At 49.3% G+C, this 19228-nt stretch overlaps 1 protein-coding gene across 3 annotated transcripts in view; it reads right to left on the bottom strand.

Annotated features, from left to right (window-relative positions):
* Positions 1-350: 350 nt before the first annotated feature.
* Chaf1a (chromatin assembly factor 1 subunit A) overlaps positions 351-19228 on the bottom strand; it is a 35650-nt gene continuing 16772 nt past the window's right edge. For all 3 annotated transcript variants that reach the window (XM_004654723.2, XM_045135315.1, XM_045135316.1), the window contains 11 exons: positions 16846-17048; positions 16007-16067; positions 15430-15498; positions 10839-11065; positions 10370-10538; positions 10145-10225; positions 9818-9910; positions 8573-8831; positions 6634-7106; positions 1114-1213; positions 351-816 (listed from right to left, as the gene is read on the bottom strand). In XM_004654723.2, coding sequence (XP_004654780.2) covers positions 710-816; positions 1114-1213; positions 6634-7106; positions 8573-8831; positions 9818-9910; positions 10145-10225; positions 10370-10538; positions 10839-11065; positions 15430-15498; positions 16007-16067; positions 16846-17048 — 1842 coding nt within the window. In that variant the 3' untranslated portion in view covers positions 351-709. The remainder of the gene's footprint in view (positions 817-1113; positions 1214-6633; positions 7107-8572; positions 8832-9817; positions 9911-10144; positions 10226-10369; positions 10539-10838; positions 11066-15429; positions 15499-16006; positions 16068-16845; positions 17049-19228) is intronic.

Here is a 19228-nt window from a genome sequence, read left to right as displayed (position 1 = left end):
AGCCCAGCTACCAAGCCTCCGACAGTGGAAAATGAAGTTAGCAGCAGTGGGAATGAGGAGAGACATCACATGGTCACCAGACAGACAGCTGATGACCAGACCTTGACAGAGGGCAGGTAGTTACAGCTGAGCAGACACATAGTGTCTGATTACCCCTCCACAGGGCTGCCTGACTTGACTGGGAGGACAAGGCTCCAATGTGTAGGCAAGCTCCTTTTCCACTTTGTTCTTCTCTGTGTCTCCTTTAGAAGAGTCAGACCTAGGGGTTCCCCCCTGCACTAAACTTTTGCATCAGGCTTCACCCACGGAAGAAATGCAACGTGCAACTAAGAGAAGAGTTAGACAGTGGCTCAGGGTAGAGTACATTTATACACTTACACATTTGTTCCAGGGGTGGAGTAAGTTTATACACTTTCGCATCTGTCCAGAGGCCCAAGGGCCGTGCCACAGCCACAGGTGCCCTGGTACTTCAAAATTCATTTACAGGCACCTGACCCCAGCACAAGCTTTCCTCCTGGGGTCATCACCTGTCAATAATGCTTTATTAAAGGGCAGGTTAATATGCAGCTTTGTGGGGAAATTTACAAACGCATGAAGGAACTCATCAGCGTCCTACTCAAGCTCTGCAGACTCAGGTCTGCAAAGCAGGGCAAAGTGCTGTTTACACAGGAGGAGGCGTTCAAGTATGTGGCAGGTGCAAGGCCTGCACTCAGGAGGCGGCCAGCGGGCTTGCAGGCAGCGGGATTGGGATCTCATGGGTGCCCAGGTCTACTGTGCCATTGGCTTCAGAGGCAGGTCCACAGGGTTCCAAGGCCACTAGGAAAGAAAAAGAATGGGTCCTTAACCAGCTGCACCCAATGGACTTCCACCCCACACAACAGGTGTGAACACAAGCCACCATTTCCCAATTGTGGTTGTGCCACTCCAACTTCTGTCCTAGTTCCCTCCACCTTGAACTAAGTCGACCCCCAACCATAGGCACTGATCTCCTTCCCAGGGTTCCCTGAAGCCTTTCAACTTGACCACCATCTCATGCGAAGCATGGGTGCAGGTGTGGATGCTCCGAACTTCCTGCCATTCTGAGCCAATGCAGGGGATCTGAACCCTTCTCACCCCCAATATCCGGCATGTCCACGATCATACAATCGCCATCCTCTTCCTCCTCCTCCTCTTCTGTGTCTGCCTGGAAGCCATCCAAGTCCCCAGGGCCAACCTGCAGACAAGGCACTGTCAGGGCAGGGAGCCAGGAGTCCAGCCTATGGGGACCCTTCTCTCCTGGTCCGCGTGTCTGCCAGCAAACCCTGGTTGCCCATTATAGAATTCTCACCTCAGAAAGGAGGAATTTGGGGTTTTGCTCTAGTTTGAAGAGAAACTGACAGATACCAACTGTCCTGCCATCTATTGTTTTTAGTAAGTGTTGGGAGAATTCAGCAAAGCCCATTTCCTCTGGGTCTCAACAACTCTTCCCTCCAATCGCAAAGATAGTAGCCAGTGAGGATGACATTTCACAGGTGTTTGCAAGGCACTCACATCAATGAACAAAAACCACAGTGTGGGGAAGGGGCTACTAGAACTGGGCATGAGGGCTCTGGCCTATAGTACAGGGTGGCGGGAAGCAGAGGCTGGAAGATGGGAGTTTAAAGCTACTTTGGAATATATATATATAGACCCTGTCATGACAAACACCACACGTAGATTACATAGTGAATTCCAGGTCAGCCATGGCTACAGACAGACAGAATGATTCATGTACAAACTGGCTTCCCTCCCAGGCAGGCCGATAGAGGCCTGGCCACACATGGAGATGATGCTTTCCTTAGATTTGAGACCCACAGACATCACCAGCCTGGCTTCCTAGGTGGCCTCAAACTCCTACACACAAGTGACCCTCTTGCCCCGCCTCCGATGTAGCGGACAAGGTAGGTGGTCTGCACAGTCCCTTGTTTTTTGAGACAGACTCTCACTCTATCCTTGAACTCATTGCAATTCTCCTGCTGTACGCTCTGAAGTGCTAGAATTACAGGGGTGCACCAGCATGACTGGCCTTTCATTTCAACCAGTGCGAATACGAAATAGACCGTTTTCATGCCAAAGCATGGTGGCTCCTCAGGTAGGAGGATCACTGTGAGTTCCAGGTCAGCTTGGATTAGATTGAGAATCTGCGACAGGGCTGGAGAGATAGCTAAATGGTTAAAGGTGCTTGCTTGCAGAGCCTGCTGACCTGAGTTCAAATACATACGCTTTACACTAGCTCTGGGGAGGTAGAGGCTGGAGGATCTCTCCCTGACCAACCAGTTCAGCCTGATGGTGAGCTCCAGGCCACTGGAGAGATGGTCAAAAAAGGTGATGTAGCTGGGCAAGGGGGCATACACCTTTAATCCTAGCACAGAGGCTGAGGTAGGACTACTGTGTGTCAAGGCCAGCCTGGGCTACAAGAGTGAGTTTCAGTTCAGCCCAGACTAGAGAGAGAGAGAAAGAACTGGCATGCCAGGGCATCCAGCCACTGCAATGGAATTCCAGAGGTGTGTGCTGCCTGTGTACATGTGCGACCTGTGCACTTGTGTCACCTTATTTGTCTGGTTTATGTGAGATCTGGAGTCGAACATGGGTCCTTAGGCTTTGCAGGCAAGCACCTTAACTGCTAAGTCAACTCTATCTCCAGCCAAGGCTGACCTGGAATTCACTATGTACTCTCAGGCTGGCAGAGAACTCAGTGATCCACCTACCTTGCCTCCTAAGTGCTGGGATTAAAGGCATGGAACACCATGACTGGTGGCCACCTGATCTTTTTTGAGCCAGCGCCTCTTTTGACTGATTCTGGAGACGTGGGACTGGGGTTATAGGTGTGTGTGGTCATGTCCAGCTGCTGTGTGTGGGATTTTGAGATGTGAACTCAGCCCAACTCAGGCCCTCATACTTGCACACTTAACTACTGAGTCATCTCAGCCATCACTATTGTTTATAAATTAAGTGGCTGGGGGAGAAGGCTGTGTTTGTTAAAGACTGCTAGCCCAGGATCAAGTCCCCAACACCTACATAAAGACCAACACAAAAAGTGATACAAGTATCTAGTGTTTGTTTATAGCATCAAGAGACTCTGGTGTTCATGCATAATAAATGTGGGTCTAGGCTGCTTACTGCACACTACAGGGTGACCCTCACTACACAGTGAGCTGGGTCTGCAAAGTCATGGTTTCACTTCCCAAAACTGGTAGCTACAACCTGAGGCATGAGGCCCCAAAGGAGCAGCATCCTTCAGACCAGCCACAGGATGGCTTCCAGGACACCCATGGGATCAGACTTAGTGCTTCCTGACTGGAAATGCTCAACATGGATAGGCTGGTTGTGTGGGGCTGCTGAAGCCCCAGCTGTGGTTGAAGCCAGGGCACTGTGAGCAAAGCACTTCAGGTGAAAGGCAGAGGCACTGACCACTGCCCAAGCACATGTGTTAGCAGGTGAGATGCCACACAACACTGAGCCAGTTTCTCACATGACTGGGATGGCTCAGTTATCACCTAGCACATGGGTATTCAAACAACTGTTTTCTTTTCTTTTTCTTTTTGTTTTTTCGAGGTAGGGTCTCACTGGGACCCAAGCTGACCTGGAATTCACTATGCAGTCTCAAGGTGGCCTCGAACTCATGGCAATCCTCCTACTTCTGCCTCTTGAGTGCTGGGATTAAAGGCATGCGCGTGCACCACCATGCCCAGCTCAAACAACTGTTTTCCAACAAAGCAAAGCAGAGCAGCCAAACTAGGCAATATGGCCACAGGGGTGAGGTGGGGTGCAGACAGCCACCCTGGTCCAACATATGTCAAGCTGGAAGGACTGGGGACCACCATGATGGAGCACAACATACGAGGTTGGTAGAGGCAGGGCCTCCAGCCTCAGTCATTCACACCCTAGGGCACTCTGGTCCCCAGCCTGTGCCACCAGAGACAGCCACACCTGACCTCCTTCTAAGACCCTGGAGATACTGAAAAGATTTTAGTGCTTAGTGCAGACTAAGTGGCCTCAGACCTGCCAACCCTGGCACCAGTCACCAGTGTGTCCCACTCCATGATTCTGAGAGTACCCTACAGACATCACACAAAAGGCAACGGAGCTGTGCACATGAAGACATGGATACCAGATGCTCTTCTGAATCACTTTCGCTGTGGGGCTGTTACCAAGTCCTCACCAACAGGGCAGTGCCAGCAATTACCAGGGAGCCAATTTCTTAACCTCAGCTCTTTAATTCTGCAGAAGGGGAAGCGAATTGGGGACAATGGCTTCTGCTTTATGTACCACCTAACCTTCAAGCACAAGGTTGCCATGGGACCAAGGTGGGAGAGGGGGGTTTTGAAACCTTCACTCTATCCACCTGCAAAGTCTAGTGGCTCTTGGACAAAACATCTGCATATTGTTAGGCTATGGCTCCTGTAGGGATGGTAGGGTCAACAACAGCAGGCTGGATTCCAGTGAGTAGAGGAGGCAGTGACCACCATCCCACGGGGACAAGACCCTAACACTGCTGCCTCAGCCAGAAGAGGGGCAGGGTGCCCCCTGAGCAGGGCAGGTCCTGAACTGCCCCAGTGATTTATACATGGCTCCTTTTTTATTTTTGAATTTTGAGGGAGGGTCTCACTTTAGCCCAGGCTGACCTGGAATTCACTATGTAGTCTCAGGGTGGCCTTGAATTTACAATCCTCCAACCTCTGCCTCCCAAGAACTGGAATTGAAGGTGTGTGCCACCATATCTAGCCTCTTTTATTTTTATTTATTTTTAATGTAAAAAGATTTTGAGAGATTTATCTGGAATCTCAAGTTGGCTGTGCTCCTCTCTCGTGAGCCAGCCCTGGCAGCTCACGTTTTTCCCAAATAAAAGCTTTCATCTTTGCCTCAGAGTGGTTTGCGTGGTCTTGGTCAACCCCCGCCCCTGCCCAAACTTCCATCTGGTGCGGTGACTTGGCTAGAAGACTTCCAGTTGCCCTTTTGGGCAGTCAGACCTCCTCTCCCCTGACCAGACCACTGAGCTGCCACTGACCCTCTGACAGCTTCAGACTATCTCTGCCTGATATCGGCAGTGACGCCCACAAGTCGGCCTTGCTCTTCTTCCCTTTGTCTCCTCCCTCCTTCTTGGTGTCTGCCAGCAACTGACCTGAAGCCAGCTCAATACAAGAGAAGTCTCTGTTTCATTCAGGACCAAGTTGAAAAAAACATGCTACACGGGTGCTATCAATCTCACCACCCTGCTACCTCTAGCCATGATGAAACTGCCTCCTCATCACCTGCTCTGAAAAAGAGACCAACTGACTGATTATCCAGCCTCTCCCATAAGAACACATTGTGCTTACGGTCAGCATGAAAAAATTAATCTTTGTCTCTTATCATTAACAAAAGGCTGGAATGTTAGGTTGGGACAGGCTCCCAAAAATGGAGACACTGAGGACAGCAAGATGGTGAGAGACTTATCCACATTCCTCAAGAAAACACCCAGCCATTATCCCTTCCTTGCCTAACAATGCCCCAGGTTATGGTTTCCTGCCCCCATATCTTGTAAAGAAGTCATCTGCTTATTGTTCTGGTCTTACACCCTAGCCATTTGAAATAGCTAATATAAAGAACACAGGAGTTCTTTTTCCTTTCCTCACCTTCCCCCAACTGAAGAAGTCCTATAAAGCCCACTATCTGGAATCTCAGGTTGGCTGTGCTCCTCTCTTGTGAGCCAGCCTTGGATTCAGGAGGCATAGGTAGGAGTGAATTTGAGGCCACCCTGAGACCACATAGTGAATTCCAGGTCAGCCTGGGCTAGGAGTGAGACTCTACCACAAAAAAAACATTTGAAAATTTTGAGAAAGAATTGACATGCCAGGGCCTCAGCAACTGCAAGTGAAATCCAGATGCTTGTGCCTAGTGGGAATGTGCAACCTTGCACTTGCCTCACCTTCATGCATCTGGCTTATGTAGGATATGGAAGAGAGATCAAACATGAATCCTTAGATTTTGCAGGCAAGCACCTTAACTGCTAAGCCATCTCTTCAGCCTCCCCCCTTTTTAGTTTTATTAGAGAAGGATCCAACTGTAGCTCAGGATGACCTGGAAATCATTCTGTAGTCTTGGGCTCAAACTCACAGCCATCCTAAGTACTGGGATTAAAGGTGTGCACCATCATGCCAGGTCACATGCTACTCTTTTGCAGCTCCCACCAGTTTGCTGTTACTTTGCCACTTTCCTTGCTACGTTGCCTCATAGACAAGAAAGCACAGCTATCAATGCAGAATAACTTGTGAGGAAGTCACTGAAACTAAGGGGACAACACGGGACCACAGACACCCAACTGAGTACTACAGCCACCCTGAAAGGTGATCCAGACTATGGCTGTGGGGTGGGGTGTTAAATAATTGTGGGGCAGGAAAGCCCATTTGTGATGGCAGTGACACAATGTCACATGTGTTGTCACACGGACATGTGACATCACATATGTTGGCTAACACTAAGGTTAGCTGTGTGCTCTGGGTGATGTAAACACACCAGCTGGGTGGTGCAGTGCCTGTGTGACATGTGGCAGCAGTGCTCTGCCTTCTGCTCAGCATTACCATGAACCTGGGATCGCACAGGAAAGGCACAATGGCCCCAACCACCACGGCTCACCTGCCCGTCATGCCGCCTCTTTTTCATGAATTGGGTGATGCACATGGTGCCTGCTGGCTTCCGCTTCAGCGGCATGGGCGTACCTTGGCCAGGCACCACAGCAGGTACACTGCCACTGTCCTCCTTGGGGGCTGAGGGCACAGTGGTGACGTAGCTCCATTGGCAAGGCACAGGCAGACGCTCCTGATCAAAGCTCTTCAGCACCTGGGGGTGCACATACCAGCACATGCGAAAGTCGGGCCTCTTCTCATACACAGAGTTCTCAGAGATGAGCCGCTTCAGCCTGGCCTTGGAGGGCACTGCAGCAGCATCCTCCATGGGCATAGGAGTGGGGGTCTGCGGGTGGGGGCTTGGGGAGCGGCTGGTGTCATGGGGACTCAGCAGGCCACGGCGGCAGTGCTCCTGGAACTCACGGATGATCACCTTGCTTCCATTCACGTTGCCATGCAGCAAGGGAAGAAGCTGGGCTAGGACTGCAGGAGAGGGACACAGCCTAGTCAGGGGAAGCGTCTCTCAAGACACAGCTATATCTCGAGACAAGGTCAAACGGCCAGCTCTGCTCATGTGAGTCAGTGGGGCAGGCTACAGTTCCTTTTCACACAACCTTCCTAAGAGGCCATTACTCATTGTGTACACTCACTCTCTCACCCTCCCCTCACTTCTTAACATTCTTGCCTGGATCCTGGATGGTACTAAAAATCACTCAGGCACCAAGATGCCATTCAAGATGTTTCACATCTATAATTCAAGGACTCAGGAGGCTGAGGCTCCTGAGAAGAATCTCCTGAGGAGAATCAAAAAGATTAAGACGGGCTGGAGAGATGGCTTAGTAGTTAAGCGCTTGCCTGTGAACCCTAAGGACCGTGGTTCGAGGCTCGATTCCCTAGGACCCACGTTTAGCCAGATGCACAAGGGGGCACATGCATCTGGAATTCATTTGCAGTGGCTGGAAGCCCTGGCGCGTCCATTCTCTTTCTCTCTGCCTGTTTCTGTCTGTCACTCTCAAATAAATAAGAACAAACAAAAATAAAAAATAAAAAATAAAAGATCAAGACATTCTAAGATGCACATCGAGTTTCAATGCCAGCCTGGTCTACATGATGACAGCCTCTCTCAAAACTACACAAAATATAGCCAGAATGGTGGCTTAGTAGTTAAAGGATCTTGCCTATAAAGCTAAAGGACCCAGGTTTGATTATCCATGTAAGCCAGATGTACAAGGTGGCACATGTGTCTGAGGTTTTTTTTGCAGTGGCTGGGGGCCTTGGCATGCACATTCTCTCTCTCTCTCTCAAAAAAAAAAAAAAAAAAAAAAAAAAAAAAAAAAAAAAAAAAAAAAGCCAGGCATGGTGGCTCATGTCTTTAATCAAATGCTTGGGAAGCAGAGGTAGGAGGATCGCCGAGTGTTTGAGGCCACCCTGAGACTACAAAGTTAATTCCAGGTTGGCCTGGGCCAGAGTGAGACCCTACCTCAGAAAAAGGAAACAAAAACAGCCCAGCCCAATCAGGCATGGTGGCACACACCTTTAATCCCAGCACTTGGGAGGCAGAGAATTGCTGTGAGTTCAAGGCCACCCTAAGAACTATATAGGTCAGTCTGGACTAGAGTGAAACTGTATCTCCAAAAACAAACAAAGGCAGGCAGGCTAGGGTTCAGAAAGGTACTGGTTCAAGAATAGGTGGAGGAATGAAGGACCTGGGTATCCAACCTTCTCCTGTGGCCACCACATGGGGTGCTACATGAGTACATCTATGTGCACATACCACACGGCATAAACACACAAGCAAAATCACCAAGGAAGAGATGGGTGCAGATCAGTGGGGAAGCTTTCCTAAAATGTGGGAATTGAGTTCATGCCCAGCAACAGAAGTGACAAAGGACAGTCACTATGTGACTGGCAGCTAATGAACAACCTGGACACCCTGCACACCCACTTACTCTGCTGGTCGCGCTTCTCCCGCTTGGAGGCCCTGGGAGCTGGCTCCTCATCAGGGGGTGCACTCTCCAGCAGGCATGCTGTAAACTGCTGCAGCAGCTTTAGGTCAGCACCCGCACAGCTGTCCACGTCCGCTGCCCACACGCAGCCAACCTGTGTGGGCTGCAGGATGCGGAAGCGCTTGCCCTTGGCCAACAGCTCGTCCCACTCCTTGGCCTTCAGCTTCTGGCGCACCTTGTGGTTCTCGGGGTCAGCACACTCCTTGCAGGTTGGAAAGCAGACATTTGTTTAGGGTCTTTGTTACCCACTGCCCAAGACTGAGACAGAGGTTTCTAGCGCCAGAGCTGATGGTTCAGAATGCCCTGTAAGGGATGCCTAGGAGCTCCTTAGTCCCTCGGAAGGAAGAAGGATAGCTAGGACAGCTGTTCCAAGTCGTGTAGCAAACCTCATGGCATCTGAGTGGTTAACACCAGGGTCCCATCCCCAGTGCCTTCCCTCAATAGCAGGATTCTGCCCAACAAGCCTCCACCAATCTCAGCCAGAGGCCTCTGAGCCACATGGGAACACCAGCCAGCCCAGGCCTCTCTGGGCAGAGACTAGGAAGGCAGCATGAAGTCTGACTCCTGCTAGTCTTGTTGCCCCTCTTGATTGTCCACCTCCCTGACATTGCACATGGCAGCCTTGGGGGTCCAGCAGAAACTCACTCAAATTACTCATTGCAGGGGAGGGGAACCTTCCATAAATGGGACTGCCTGTTTCATTTTGGGTGGTAAAACTCAAGGTGCTGGGTGTGGTGGCACACACCTTTAATCTCAGCACTCAATAGACAGAAAGGTAGGAGGAGGATCGCAGTGAGTTTGAGGCTAGTCTGGGCTAGAGCAAGACCCTACCTTGAAAAACAAAGAAAAGAGAGTGGGGAAAAAAAATACACCACACAACTCATGAAGGTGAGTACGGGTCACAGTATGTCGGCCACACTTCAGGTAGTTTTGTGACTTTCTCTCAGACACAGCAGCCCACCCCAACCCCAGAGCTTTTCTGACATGTCCCAACAGTTGGTCATTTGCAGTCATTCATGCTGCCCTCATGGCCAAGAGAGCATCCCGCCCCACCCTCTGCCTGTACCCAGTGAGCCCATAAGTAGGGACTCCAGGGAAATGACTGTCAACCCACCGTCACCAGCCCAGACAGGAGCCATAGCATGCTGCCCTGTGAACTCAGAGCTGGTCACCTCCCCCTGTCCTTACCTCAGTCACACCTTCATCCTCAGAAAGGTACCCATGGGGCACAAAAAAGCCATCATCCTCGTCCTCATCCTCACCCAAATCATCATCATCATCCTCAGAAAGAAGAGAAAGAAGTGTGCGTCATCTTTGGGAACAGTGACCCCAGTCAGCAGCCAGTTCACATTGGTAGAGACTGGAGAGCAGTGAGGACAAGGCCAGCAAACTTCGACAGGAAGCTGGGTCCCGCTGCAAGTGGTGGAGGCCTAGGCTTCCAGATACCCTGTGAGTCACTCAGCAACATCCCAGGAAGCCAGGCCAGGCTCCTGCAGCTGCTGTCCCGGTCCTCACCCCTTCACTGTGCGACAGGGACTCCCCAGGCTCGTCCTCTTCCCACTCTTCATCACTGTCTACCTCGTAGTCAAGGAGGCTCTGTGGAGACAGGTACATAGTGTCACTGTCGTTGTGGTTGGAAGATGGTGTGGAGCAGAGAAGCAGCATGTAGGCTGACTTACAGCAGTGTGGAGAACCACAACACATGAGGAAGAGAGGCACTGGTCACCCCATGGGGCTCACCTTGTCCTGGGCCCATGGGTGGCGTGGGTGGATGAGGGCTGACTTCTTATTCCATGTCCCCCAGTAGGCTGGCCGGTGGTTCTCTGAGAACTGTAGCAGCTTCATACGGCCAAACTTCCTCCTCTCAGGTACACCATCCACCTTGCTGTTTTCCACAATGACAACGTCCCTGGGAAGGCGAGATCACATTCAGCCCTGTGCTCCCTCAGCAGTTCAAGGCCCGGGCAGCTTCAGCCTCACTCTGACCGCAATGCAGTGTCCCAAGAAGGAAGGGCGCCCATGGGCAAAGGAGCACAGTGTACAGGTGGGGCTGCCTGGGAAGAGATGGGAAGGCTGAGCTGTGCAAAGCTAGTAAGCAAGAAGACCTCTCAGCAGATGGGGGCCCTGGGCTCAGCAGCAGCAGGCCAGGACAGAGTTCTCTGCTCAGAATTCTGCCCTCTGGGCTGCATCTGGTGTCCCTAGCTCTCACCTATTGACAGTATCAGTGTCACTACTGCAGACCCGGGCAGGCCCAGATGTGAGGGGCCGACGGGCCTTCAGGTCTCGCAAGTAGGAAGCGTCTCCATCCTCGTGCTGGAGGAACCGGTCCAGCCTTTCAGACAGATCCTGGTCAACAGATACCCGACACTGTGGGGCGAGGACCATGTGCTCTTTAATCTCAAATGGGGCGAACTTCCCACAGGAGCCAGCCAGGGTCTGCAAAGAAAAGACAGTGGGATGCAGCAAGAGTGTCACCAGTGAGGAAAGGATACACCATGAACACATGCATCCAAGGATCAGCTGACAGACAGCTACAGGAGGCTGAGATCAGCAAGAAAAACCAAAGTCAAGTTCTAAGGGACAAGGTCTTTCAGATCTTTCTTCTTTGTGGTGCTGGGGATCAAACTCAAAGCCTCATACCAGGTAAGCACTCTTCCATAAGCTAACCCTCACCCCATCCTCTTTGCCTCTTATTTTTTGAGGTAGGATCTCGCTCTAGCCCAGGCTGATATGAAATTCACTATGTAGTGTCAGGGTGGCCTTGAAATTACAGCAATCTTCCTACCACTGCCTCCCAAGTGCTGAGATTTTTTTTTTTCATTTTTTGTTCATTTTTATTTATTTATTTTGAGAGTGACAGAGAGACAAAGAGGCAGATAGAGTGAGTGAGTGAGAATGGGCACGCCAGGGCTTCCAGCCACTGCAAATGAAGTCCAGACATGTGTGCTCCCTTGTGCATCTGGCTAGTGTGGGTCCTGGAGAATCAAGCCTCGAACCAGGGTCCTTGGGCTTCACAGGCAAGCGCTTAACCACTAAGCCATCTCTCCAGTCCCCAAGTGCTTAGATTAAAGGCATGTGCTACCACACCTGGCTCTTTGTCTCTTTTTTTTTTTAGACATGTTCTTACTATGTAGCCCAGGTTGTTAACCTAAAATTCTACATTGCCACAGGCAGGATCAGGGATATTACAAGGGTATGTGCACATGCACAAACCACACTACCTTGCATACATAGCAAGCAAACAAAAAAAAATTAGTGTGTGTGAATTATCCTTTAGTGAATTAGAAGGGATACGTGGACACATGGACCCCAGCTGAGGGCACACAGAAGCTGGGCCCAGACACTAGGTCCTTGTGTTCAGATGGTGTACTGGGAAGGGGACTGAGACTCTGGGAATAGCTGCCTACCCAAGGTTACACCGTTAATCCACAAGGCCAGGGATAGAGAGATGGCTCAGCCGTTAAAGGCATTTGCTTGCATAGCCTGATGGCCCCAATTCAATTCTCTAGTACATACAGAAAGTCAGACATGTATGCCCTGGAGTTTGCAGTGGCAGGAGGGCCTGAGACTCCCATGCACCGTCTCTCAAACATCTCTACCACACCTTCCAAGGCTCAGGATCCATTGTGCAAGATGTGTCGGAGAAGGTACTCTACACTCTTTCAGACACAAAATGGCCTGGACACGCATGACTTTGCAGTGCCTGGCACTACCGATGCAAGACTAATATAATAGGAGGAAAAGATGATGACATCAAAATAAAAGAGAGACTGATTGAAGGGGCAGGGGGTAGGGGTATGATGGAAAGTGAAATTGCAAAGGGAAAGGGGGAAGGGAATTACATGGTTTGTCTATGAAAGTTATCAATAAAAATAATGAACATGGGCTGGAGAGATGGCTTAGCGGTTAAGCGTTCGCCTATGAAGCCTATGGACCCCAGTTCGAGGCTCAGTTCCCCAGGTCCCACGTTAGCCAGATGCACAAGGGGGCGCACGCGTCTGGAGTTCATTTGCAGAGGCTGGAAGCCCTGGCGCGCCCATTCTTTCTCTCTCCCTCTATCTGTCTTTCTCTCTGTGTCTGTTGCTCTCAAATAAATAAATAAAAAATGAACAAAAAAATATTAAAAAAAAAATAATAATGAACATTAAAGCCGGGCGTGGTGGCGCATGTCTTTAATCCCAGAACTTGGGAGGAAGAGGAAGGAGACTCCTTAGTGAATTCCAGGTCAGCCTGGGCTACAGTGAGACCCTACCTCAACCCCCCCCAAAAAAAGAAAATTAAATAAAATGACAATAAATAAATAAATAGAAAAATCAAGGTATGATTGCATGCCAAAATCCTACAATGTAGGCAACCTAAAGCCTAGCACTCTAAGCCTGGTTTCTTGGCATCCCAAACTTCTGGCTCTGTGTATTAGATCTCTGCTCCTAATCCTCTTCAGTCCACACAGTGAATGCCCAGGGGTTCTATGAAGTATAAAAGGCAAAGCTGGCCACTCTCGCTGTGGACACAACCCAGAGCCTCGAGGGGGCTGTTAAAAATTTTACCCAGGGTTGGAGAAACAGTTAAATGGCTTGCAAAGCCTGATGGCCTGGATTTCAATTCTCCAGTATCCACTATGTAAACCACATACATAGTGGTACACATACCTGGAGTGCACATTCTCTCTCTTCTTATAATAAATAAATAAATAAATAAAAAATTTATGCTGGGCATGGTGGTGCACACCTTCAATCCCAGCACTTGGGAGGCAGAAGTAGGAGGATCACTGTGAGTTCAAGGTCACCCTGAGATTACCTACTGAATTCCAGGTCAGCCTTAAGGGCTGGAGGATGGCTTACTAGTTAAGGCATTTGCCTGCAAAGCCAAAGGACCCAGTTTTGATTTCCCAGGACCCATGTAATCCAAATGTACAGGGTGGCGCATTGGTCTGGCATTCATCTGCAGCAGGTGGAGGCCTTGGCATACCCATTTTCTCTCTCATTCTGCCTCTTTCTCAAATAAATAACTTCACTGAGCCATCCCCCAAGCCCTCAAAATTAATTATTATTATTATTGTTGTTTTTATTTTATTCATTTATTTATTTTTGGTTTTCCTAGGTAGGGTCTCACTCTAGCTCAGGCTGACCTGGAATTCACTATGTAGTCTCAGGGTGGCCTTGAACTCTCAGCATTCCTCCTACCTCTGCCTGAAGTGCTGGGATTAAAGGCATATGCCACCACGCCTGGCTTCAGAAAGGGAAGGAAAGATAGAATGGGTGTGCCAGGACCTCTACCTGCTGCAAACCAACTCCAGATACATGGGCCACATTATGCATCTGACTTTATGTGGATATTGGGGAACTGAACCCAGGTCATTAGGCTTCACAGGCAAGTGCCTTAACCCATCTATGCAGCCCATTTTTTTTTCCTTTTAATCTTTTTCCTAAGATTTATTTTTATTTATTTATTTGAGACAAGAGAGAGGGGTGGGAGGGAAAGAAAGAGAGAATGGGCGCGCCACGGCCTCTAGCCACTGCAAACAAACTCCAGATGCATGTGCCACCATGTGCATCTGGCTTATGTGAGACCTGGAGAATCGAACCTGGGTCCTAAGGTTTTGCAGGCAAGCTTTTTAACCGCTAAGCCATTTCTCCAGTCCATTTTTTTTTTTAAATGAACTACAGCCAGATGTAAGGATGCACACATATAGTCCCAGCACTCAGGAGGCTGAGGTAGGAGGATCATTGAGTTTGAGGGCAGCCTGGGCTAGAGTGGATAAAGTACTTGCCATGTAAGTATGTGCCTGAGCTTGGATCACCAAAACCACATAGCACCCAGAAAGTGTGGAGTGCTTCCTTCTTTTTGTGATCTCAGCACACCCATCAACCTATCAAAATGGGAGGGGACAGCATTTCCAGGAAGCTCACGGACCAGCCAGCCTGGCAAAAGGGAGTTATCAAAGTGTGAGAAGACCATGCCTGAGATCATGTGGAAGGCAAAGTCAGAACCTGAAAGCTTTCCTGACTACCCCTCCCACACCAGCTCACATTCCCACACAGATGTTTATCCTCACACATGGAGAATAATCAAAATCACACAACAAAAGATGCTCTACCTGGGGCAGAGAAGTGGCCCTGGTGACAAAGAACAGGAAGTGACAAGTCACAAACTGCAGTTTCACAGCCCAGTCTAGAAAGCTTGGGTCCCCAGGATGTGTTACTGGGGGGTGAGGGAGTTTAAGGAGGGGCAGGATGGAAGACTAGGCTATTGGGCTTGTGTCTTTAGGGAGAGTCCTGTGTGTCCCTGGCCCCTTCTTCCCTTGTTTCTCAACCTTGAGTGTTCTTTTACCATATTCCTACCATTATGAGCACCCTGTTCCCAAGTCATTGGCCACAGTGGCAGGCTAACTCTGTGGTACTGTATGAGGAATCAGCTACGAGGGAACAATGGCACCTTCCTCTCCATCAGCACCTAGGCATTGCACTAGAGGAACCCACTTTCAGCAACACTAGAAAGGAGACACACTGGCCAGGTTCCTAATATTTTACTCATATGCCCGTCCTTTATTTCAGAGGCTCTTGGAGGGGCTGTGTCTATTTATATACCTGACTCACTGTGACTCACTTTCAAAAGGGCCAGGGCCAGGCTGTCTTCCCTCTTGCTTTGGTTTGGGGGGTACAGGGATGGGGAGGCCAGAGTTCTGATTTGAACCAGTAGGTGACCCATCTTAAGGAAGAGGAAGTAGGTGGGGAGGATGAACAGACACCCTACATACAGAAAGTTCCAGAGCACAAGGGTGGGGAGAAGGTGAATCTCACCTTGGGGGCCTGTGGAGTCTTTGGTTTCTGAAAGAATCTTGTAATTTCAGCCTTCTCTGCCTTAATACGCTGAGGAGAGAGGAGGGTGAAGGAGAGGGAAGGGTGAGGGAAAGAACACAGTGGTTCACCACCTAGGGACACTAAAACTGAGCCCAATGCTTCTGGGGTTAGTTGACCAAACCCACCAACCCCTAACAGACAGATGCCAGCTGGTCCCAAGAGATCAGAGCTGGCTTTGTGGCAAGGACTCCAGGGTGCCAAGCCAGTAGGGGTGACAGGCCAGCACTGAAACCTAAAGGCAAGGGTGTATTTAAAGGGGCTCTGTGTTCCTAGGAACATACAGGGCAGCAAGGGACAAAAAGGCCCCAGCCAGGCTAGTGGTTAAGGCATTAGCCTGCAGAGCCAAAGGACCCACGTTAACCAGCTGCACAAGGTGGCACATGCATCTCAAGTTCATTTTCAGTGGCTGAAGGCCCTGGAGCACCCATTCTCTCTCTCAAATAAATAAATATTTATTTATTTATATTTAAAAAAAAAGGCCCCAGCCACCACCAGTTTCTTAGGGGCCCTGCACTACCTTTTCTTCTTCTCGTAACCGTTTCTCCTCCTCCTTTTTCCTCTTCTCCTCCAGTTTAGCCCTGCAAAATAGGAGACAGCAAACTGGAGCCCACCTTCAACCTGGGGTCTGGAGAGAATTGGGAGCACTGGGCTATGTACCCATTCCTGTAGGTAACTTCCATGTTCACACTGGGTCTCAAAGAGCAACAAAACTCAAAACTGATACATTTTTTTTAATTGAGAGAAAGAGAGAGAAAGAGAAAGAATAGGCATGCCAAGGCCTCCAGTCACTGCAAACAAACTCCCCCATGTGCATATGGCTTATGTGGGATCTGGAGAATTGAACAGGGGTCGTTTGGCTTTGCAGGCAAATGCCTTAACTGCTAAGCCATCTTCTCCAACCCTGTTGTTTTTTTTTTTTGAGGTAGGGTCTCACTCTAGCCCAGGCTGACCTCTGTACTCTCTGGGTAATCTAGAATTCATGGTGATCCTCCTACCTTTGCCTCCCAAGTGCTAGGATTAAAGGTGTGCACCACCATGCCCGGCTTAGAATATGAATTCTTTTCAGTTTTAAATTTTCATTGTTTTTCTACGTGTCACTGTGCATCTGTCTTATGTGGGTCCAGGGGAATTAAATCTGGTTTTCTTGGCTTTGCAGGCAAGTGCCTTAACTGCTAAGCCATGCCTCTAGCCCATGAATTCTTTTAAAATAGGGTCTTGCTAGACAGCTTGGGCTAGCCAGGCACTGGTGATCCAGCAAGCAAGAGGGTGGTCCTCACTACAACACCTAAACTCCTGCATAAGATCATGGAGACAGGTCCCAGAGAGGGGTGGGTTCCTGCCAGCAAGGACACTCACTCCAAAGCCTCCTGCCGCTCCTTGCGCCGCTCCTCCTTGAGGCGCTGCTTCTCAGCCTTCTCCTTCTCTTCCTTCTCACGTTTCTCCCGCCGCTCCCTCTCCTTCAGTTCCTTCTCCTCCTCCTTCCTCCGCCTGGCCTCCTCCCTGGCCCGACGAGCCTCTTCCCTCAGCTTCTCCTTCTCTTCTTTGAGACGCTCTCTGTCCTAGATAGTGGGACAGGTGGCCCAGACCCCAGAATGACATGTAAGGGGAAGCAATGCTTGCCTGGCACCCAGAACTCACAGGTTCAGAAAAGCACCCCAAATAACAAAACCCCAAAAGGAGGTGGCCGCTGTCCTTCCTTTCAGTAGACAGGATCTCATGTGGCCCAAGCTGGCCTTGAATTCCCTTTGTAGCTGAGGAGGATCCTCCTTCCTGCCTCCACATCTGGGGAGCTGAGATGCCAGGCTTGTGCCACTACATGCCATCTATGTGGTACTAGATTTGGACCCAAGGCTTAGTGCCTCATAGGTGAGTTTTGTGTCCACTAAGCAACAGAGTAGCTCCCACCCTGCTTTCTAAATTTATTTTTGGAAAGACAGTCACACCATACCTCCCAGACTGGTTGAAAACTAGCAGGCTTCAGAGATCTTCCCACCTCAGCTTTCTTGGAAGCTGGGTCTACATGCAAGCACCCCATGCCCAAGCTGTATAATCAAAGAGGGAAAAATAGACACCAATGCCCACAGGTGCCATCTTCCCCCTCAAAAGAGAAGGCTTTTTAGCCCAGGCCACACCAGACTACACAAGGAACATGACATCTTTTGGGATTCTGTTACTTAAATGTCTTCATTTTCATTAAAAAAAAATCCCTTCTTTTGGGGGGGGGGTGGTGATGAGGCAGGGTCTCACTCTATCTCAGGCTGATCTGAAACTCATTCTGTAGCCCAGACTTGCATTAAAGTCATAGAGATACTTCTGACTCAGCCTCCCTCCTAGACTGCTGGGATTAAAGGTGCGAACTGCCATGCCTGGCTAAAATTCTTTCTCACTTGATTTCATTTGAAACGAAGACGACTATGTAAGACAAGGTCAGGAAGATGCTGGGTGTTAAGAATGGAAAACAGAAATACAAAGTCTAAGGAGATAGCTCGGTGGTTAAAGTACTTGCTTGCAAAGAATAGATTTCCCCAGCACCCACGTAAAGCTGGGCATAAAAAGTGGTGCATGGGCTGAAGACATGGCTTAGGTACTTGCTTGCAAAGACTAAGGACCTGAGTTTGATTCCCCAGTACCCATGTAATGACAGATGCACAAGGTGATGCATGCATATGGAGTTCATTTGCAATGGCTAGAGGCCCTGGTGTACCCACCCATTCTCTCCCCACCCACCCTTTTTTTGTTGTTGTGTTTTTGAGAGGTAGAGTCTCACTGACCTAGAATTCACTATGTAGTCTCAGGGTAGCCTTGAACTCACAGTGATCCTTCTATCTCTGCCTCCCAAGTGCCAGGATTAAAGGCGTATGCCACACACAGTGACCACACCCAGCTACCCTCTCTCTTAAATATTTTTTTAAAATTCAATTTTGGGTTTTTTTTTCGAGGCAGAGGTAGGAGGATCTCCATGAGTTAAAGGCCACCCGGGGGACTACATAGTGAATTCCAGGTCAGCCTGGGCTAGAGTGAGACCCTACCTTAAAAAAACCAAAAAAAAAAAAAAAAAAAAGTTGTAAAACGGGGGCCAGGCGTGGTGGCACACACCTTTACTCCTAGCACTTGGGAGGCAAAGGCAGGAGGATCACCATGAGTTCAAGGCCACCCTGAGACTAAAGAACGAATTCCAGGTCAACCTGAGCTAGAGTAAGACCCTACCTAGAAAAAACAAGAGCTGTAAAATGGCAGAATTGGAAAGCAGCCTATAACCCCGAGGGAAATTCAAAACTCTCCCTGGAATTTAGGGAAAGAAAACAAAAGGCTCTTTCTTAGCTTCCCTGCCTTGCAAATCCAGGGGGTTGCAAGCAGAGAATCTCAGGATCATGGCCCCAGCATGATGATGAATGAATGCCAAGTCACTATAAACAGATAGGGACTTCTTAGAAGAACAGCTTGTCTCTCCAGATCAGAGGGTAGCAGGCAAGAGGGGGTAGTCTGCTCACTGTAGATAGCAACTAAGGTAGGGAAGTCATTTTGCCATAAAATGTCTCAGTCTGTAGCCTGGGCCCCATCATGGTGCTGGGAAGTTATCTACATAACTGCGACTGTCAGGCTCCTCCCTGAAGGAAGAGAGATGTCTCCTACCTGCCTGGCTAAGGACCATCTAGAAATCTTTTAAATATTTAGACATTTAATTAACAGATACTAATACTACAATCAATATTAGTAATTAATGTTAGTTAACATTTAA

The sequence above is a fragment of the Jaculus jaculus genome, chromosome 15 (genome assembly GCF_020740685.1).
Source record: "Jaculus jaculus isolate mJacJac1 chromosome 15, mJacJac1.mat.Y.cur, whole genome shotgun sequence".
Classification (NCBI taxonomy): domain Eukaryota; kingdom Metazoa; phylum Chordata; class Mammalia; order Rodentia; family Dipodidae; genus Jaculus; species Jaculus jaculus.
This window is presented reverse-complemented; position numbering and strand designations above follow the sequence as displayed.